At 37.2% G+C, this 6,468-nt stretch overlaps 1 protein-coding gene across 1 annotated transcript in view; it reads right to left on the bottom strand.

Moving 5' to 3' along the window:
- LOC129720087 (uncharacterized) overlaps positions 1 to 5,917 on the bottom strand; it is a 14,399-nt gene extending 8,482 nt beyond the window's left edge. The window contains exons 1-3 of the mRNA XM_055671501.1: positions 5,768 to 5,917; positions 4,925 to 5,717; positions 4,730 to 4,862 (exon numbers count right to left, since the gene is read on the bottom strand). Coding sequence (XP_055527476.1) covers positions 4,730 to 4,862; positions 4,925 to 5,717; positions 5,768 to 5,917 — 1,076 coding nt within the window. The remainder of the gene's footprint in view (positions 1 to 4,729; positions 4,863 to 4,924; positions 5,718 to 5,767) is intronic.
- Positions 5,918 to 6,468: the final 551 nt, after the last annotated feature.

Genomic DNA, 6,468 nt, shown 5'->3' with positions numbered 1-6,468 from the left:
GAGTCGACTTTCGTCATTCCCTTGTGGAGAAAGTAGGAATAAGGATGAAGCAGAGGGTCCTCCGTCCAGCGATTCGCTGTCGAGGTTGAAATCATCCTCATGCTCCATCTCCTCCGTTCTGCCCGGTGCGTTTGTTTTTATTGGACTACGCTCCGATGAGTCCATGGGTTCAGGCAAAGAAAGGCTGCCGGTGGCCGAATTTTGTGAAGTTTTGTCGTTCATAAAATTCCCCCGAGTCGCTGGGTAAAGAAGAGTCCGCTGCATCAGTGACCCGCGTGATGCAGTAAGGGCTAATTACTGTGAAGGGTGCCCTGGTACTCCACAGACTCCGTTAGAGGCTGGGTATTTCTTAACCCCCCCCCCCCCCACCACGTCATCCATCGGCACGGGTCGCATAACACCTTAGCTTAGGGGTTTTAACCATTGGATTTTACGCAACAGCCATGGTTATATATATATAGTATATATATATATATATATATATATATATATATATATATATATATATATATAGATATATATATATATATATATATATATATACTATACTATACTATATTATATACTATATATATATACTATATATATATATATATATATACTATATATATATATATATATATATATATATATACTATATATATATATATCAATATATATATATATATATATTACTACTACTATATCTATATATATATATATATCTACGACTTTCGACTTCTCTCTCAAAAATTACGAACAGGTTGCCTCAACCTCCCCTTAATCCACCCCTATGAAATATTCTTAGGCTGAAAACCCAATTTTCTGCACTTTTACAATTCTTTCGATTCCTATATTTTTTCGCATATTTTTTTATTTTGTAGGGTCATTTCTGAATATATTGCATGTTTGGTTCACCATTGCATTCAGTTATTAAACTCACTGAGCTCATTAAAGATCGCAAAAAAAATATTTTTTCCCAAAACTTTTAGATAAAACCCTTAGAACACATATAAAAAAAAATTTCATGCAAGAACGGAAGTTTTCACTGCAAAGCGGAATTCAAGAGGAAAGTTTACATGAATAGTTGAAGAGGTTGTTTATAAGACACGACCGCAGAGTTAACGTAGAATACGACAGCCTGTCTTATGTCAATGTATTTCTTGGAATAGGTTTGGGTTAATGAATTTAATAGTCTCTTTGCTCCAGTTGACGTTTACCTCTGTACCGCAGTTTCATTTGCTACCGTATTCAAAACAAGAATGAAATTGAATTGTTTGAGGCTGTCTTTTGTATCAAGTTGCACTGAGATATCTTAATTTAGGCAGTGGCTACGAAGAGGCTATAGACAAGGGCAAATAGTGCATTCCCCATCTATAGTATAACAGTTCAAATAACAATTTTCTGCATTTTACGATAGCGTAGATAATTTTACAACTGTTTGCTGCAATCAGTAAGACTTGCACGAAAAATTATGTGATTCAGGGCTCGCTAGATCAAAAATTCTTCAGATAAACTTTGAGGTTAATTGTGTTTGTCAATGCCATTTATTGACAGCTTAATAATTTTATTTGAACATGGCAATTTTTTTATTTAGTTTCGAATGATTTACAGTGATAATTAAATTCCACATGAGGTGATTTATTAACAATTATATATGAAAATGCTGCTAGCCACACACGCTATATAGCAAGCCACACATGCTATAAACATGCACAGACACGTTAGACATGAACACGCTATATAGCAAACCACGCACGCTATTTATCAAGCCACACACGATATAAACATGCACACACGCGCTATAGACATGCATACACGCTATATACATACACACACGCTATACAGCTAGCCATGCCCGCTATATAGCAAGCTACGCACTCTAGCTACACGCTATATAGAAAGCCACACACGCTATATAGCAAGCCACACACGCTAGCCACACGCTGCACAGACACGCTATAGACATACACATGCTATATAGCTAGCCACGCACGCTATATAGCAAGCCACACAAGCTATAGACATGCACAGAAACGCTAGACATGCACACGCTATATAGCAAACCACGCACGCTATTTAGCAAGCCGCTATAAACATACACACACGCTATACAGCTAGCCACCTACGCTATATAGCAAGCCACGCACTCTAGCCACACGCTATATAGAAAGCCACACACCTTATATAGCTAGGGACACAAACTACAGATATTCACACACGTTATGTGCACACACCCTATAAATACATACGCTGGCTGATGGTGGCTTCTCAAACCATCTGGCGGTGCGAGTCTCTTTCAGCCGAACTGAAAGAGGTAGGAATTGCAGTTAACCACTACCACCGCCGCTGTTGCCCGCTGCTGATCGGTGTTTCGCCTACTGCCATCGGTGTTGATGTCCGCTGCTGCTACCTGCTGCTAGTAAACTGATTTGCTTGAGGAGAAACAGTCTCTTATATAGCCCAACGAGTGCATTCCCGACTAACTAGGTACTCCATTCTGTCGTCCTTTTTAGGGAAAGGCAGCAAGCGACCAATCAAAAGTCGACAACTGCGTTTTGACAATGTTCAACAATTTTCAATATTACAATAGTTTGAATAATCAGTTTATAATTTTCTGCATTTGGATTTTCTAATCGATTGCTGCAAAAATGACAGAAATCGGTTGGAAACTGACTGGGTTTAAATCGTTCGAAATTGGACAATTTTTGTGACGCTCTCGATGTCTTCGATTTTGAAATTGGATCTCTGTATTGAAATTGGGTCCCTGTAATTGTTGCCGTAAGACGTATTTTACGTCAAAAAAGATCCTTGATATCGTATCGGGGGGCTGAGATATTGGCATTTGTATATACGATGAAAAACTAAGCATTTTTACAAAATTGCCACCAAAGCTCAATATATCCATTGGTATTCTATTTAAGCTAATTCAAGTGATCAATGAATGGAAAACACTCATATTTTTATTGAAAAAGCATTGTAACGAGAAGTGTTATCCGGTTGGTGTTGGGGTTGGATATAGCTGTAAAGGCATGTGATGATTTCTTTGTTCACTTTTGTATTTGAACTTCTGAAAATATTTAGTATGTTTATTTATACTTAAGTTTTCATATTTCGAATTCATATCTGGTTTTCAGACAGGTACTTCTGAACTGATGCTTTTAATGCATTATTTTGTCTTTTTCTATTTTTTGATACAGTAAGTATTAATTCGTTTTTTTCAGTCTCGTTTTTAGGACCTACACCGTGGAAATCTACATATAGGGATATTGCGCGTTCTGCACAATCGTTAACTACGCTTAAATTTTCAGCACATGCTTTGCCGTGAAGAAAATTTTTGTCTGTTGCCCACGTCGATGGATCCTTGGTGAAAAGAAACTCGGTATTGATCTGTAGTATACTGAAAAATTCTACTGATTTTTGCGTCACATAATCAGGAAGCGTTGATTTGAGTTTTTTTGCTCTTACGATATTTCTCCCTGTACTTCTATACAGTAAGGTCTTTTTTTACACGAGGGATGCGTTCCAAATTTGTATGGAATCGCGTAAAAAAAGACTTTTTGAAACTCGTTTGAATATGATAGTGGTCTATCTAAAGACCAATATTCAATATCTTAAATTTTCAGTATTTACACCAAAAATTGTGATTTTTTTTTAAAAATGATATATGGTACCTAGTGGCCTGAAACGGAAAGCGTTATTGAAATGAGGTCGATATATTGTACCGTTTTTGAGTAATTAAGAAAAGCAACTCGCGTAAAAAACCGTGTAAAAAAGACCTTACTGTGTTTCAATCGTGTCACCATCTTTCGCTTATCCTCAATAGGGGTATCACTGTCGAAAAATGCCAAACAATTGTTCAGCTCTGACCAGTGGTGGGCACCGCTAACCGAAAATTTAGCGACGCTAATCGCTAAGTCGCTAACCGGAAAATTTAGCTCGATAATCGCTGAACGCTAAACCCACATTAGCGGAACTTTCGCTAATCGCTAACTTTTTAATATGAAAATAGTCTTATCACTATATTTATTGCTCATGTTTCGTAAGATTTGGACCACTGTTTTGGTTAAACAAACGAAAACAATTACTTTTTAAAGCTATTTACAGTAAGAGGTTCACGAAACGGTATTCATATTTAATTTTGTAAAAACAAGAATAACAAAAGCTATTTAGCTTGCATTGAAAATAGATACTCTAAGGAATGTTTTCATGAAAATTCAATTATTATCTGAATCGAAAAAGTAGAACCAAAGTTCTCATAATTTCAAGCGCATTGCAATTTACCAAAGTTCTTGGTGTGCCAAAAATTCAATCTAGACCCGATCAGAAGAGCATAACAAAAAAATTACAAAATTCTAACAACACGAGATACAAATAACATAATTTGATACGATTTTGTATTTTCCCATATGCTTTTGATATCAAAATATAATCTGAATGAGTTTTAAAAACAAATCCTGAAACAAAGTTGTTATGAGACAAATCTCACATTTTTTTCGTCTCTATCAAAACCTGTAGTTTATAACAATGGTTGTTATTATACTGTTCCATATGCTATCTCATTTTGTTAGAAAGCTGATACGATAGTAACAAAACTTGATGTGGGTTTGATATTAGTAGAATATTTATTGTTATAATTTCTGTTATTTTAACACCTAACGGGATCTAATTTGAAACACAACAACAATTAGCGAATTTTAGCGTCGCTAATTAGCGAATTAGCGGAATGGTGCCCACCACTGGCTCTGACAAATACCAGAGATGCTTTTGAAACTTTTGCAATGTTGCCTCTGCAAGTTGTGTATCATCATAGTTGCTCAACGCGTTTACAAATTTATGATCGTTCCGTGGAGCTGACAACGTTAATGGTGCTTGAAACCAACCTGCAAGATAATCCTTTATGCACCTAACTTTGAAAAAACAGTTACAAATTATTCTCACCAACCTTTCAAATAAATTCGTACCAGGAAAAGAGCAAACCTCTGCAACATCTCTACCGTGACTCCTTCGAAGAAAAATTTATCACGAAAGAGAAACATTTTCAGCCCATAAATGGCTTTTGCCATCCATCTGGCGTGATGGACAGCTCCTGGTAACTTGAGTTTGAATCTTCTAAGCGGATCAAGGCACATCAACGATAGCTGTAGGAATTCTTCGTAATCGTCTCTTATATGCGATTTTTGCAACATCTCATCACAAAACTTAATTAGTTCACGGCGTTCTTCTTGATTTAACTGCTCGTTATCCAGTCCACTGATATTGCCTTGGTTTATGCTGTCCCTAGCATCACGAAAGCTTTTAAAAACTTCATCATCCGGTGATGTGGTATTTGCTTCAAAAATAACTAAGTACGCGGTCATTAACACCAACTCGTACACGTGATGGCGGCAAGGCAGATCGAGTAATTTTCTTCCAAGCAGCTGTTCAAGAATCACGCAAGCGCCATTCATTTCGCCCGAGTTCACATTCGTCGTGTCGTGTTTCCCTTTCACAAACGTATCCAGATCCCACGATTTCAAACACTCGAAATCAAGCTCTGCTACTGACCTTCCTGTGCCGTTTTCGAGAAACTGGCAGTTCAAAATTTGCTCAGTTAAGTTATTCCCAGTCACTACAACTGCTAGCATCTCACGCTTTTGTCGATTAGATGACACTAATTGCTTTCCATCAAAATGGACCAGAACTCCGTTACGTTTTTCAAACTTCTTTTGAATTTCAGTAGCAATTTCCTTTCGAACCTGAAAAAGTAAAATAATAAGATTTAAAAAAAATTAATGCTTTAACTGACATTTCGCCGTTTTCTGTGAATAGACGACTTGCTCAACGTAAAGCGGTCCGGATTAACATCAAAAGAATGAAGAACGGAGCCAAGAATTCCAACAGCAGCGCGGTTCGAAATTTTTTCTCGGTCCAAATTTTCTACAACGCTGTTGTTCATTACGCTGATACGTTTCATAGTAGGTTTCTTCGCTTCAAAGCTAAAATTCGGATCTTCTAAAAAAATTTCTATGTTCGATTCCGAAACGTTTTCTACGATCTGCTCTTCTATTTTATCTGGCCTTTTTCGTAGTCGTGCTCTCAAAACAGGGTTTTTAGCAATTGCTGCTTCTGCCTACGTACGGTGGCCCCGAGTAACTTTTTCCACTGGATTGAATATGAAACGTTTCATTCAATCCAGTTTTGAACTTTGCCAAGATTAGCAGTGATTTCGGATTCGTTTTCGTAACACACTTTTTGGCCTTCTTCCAGTCACCTATCAGATACTTAAGCTTACGAATTGCGTTTTTCGTAGCCTGGTGTGGATGTCCAAGTTCATCAACCACCGATTTCAAACATAGCTGAGACGGCTTTCTCAAAACTTCTTGCTGGAAGCGGTAAAAACAGATAATTTCCAGATTTGATGGAAGATGATGTGGCGGCAGACGACCTCTGGGAACTCCAGTAAGCTTTTTGGCGCGTTGAGTTGACATCATTTCCGTTTAATTAGTT

This window comes from Wyeomyia smithii, chromosome 2, assembly GCF_029784165.1.
Source record: "Wyeomyia smithii strain HCP4-BCI-WySm-NY-G18 chromosome 2, ASM2978416v1, whole genome shotgun sequence".
In the NCBI taxonomy this organism is placed as follows: Eukaryota; Metazoa; Arthropoda; class Insecta; order Diptera; family Culicidae; genus Wyeomyia; species Wyeomyia smithii.
Note: the sequence above shows the minus strand (reverse complement) of the source record. Positions and strands in the feature narration are given on the sequence as shown.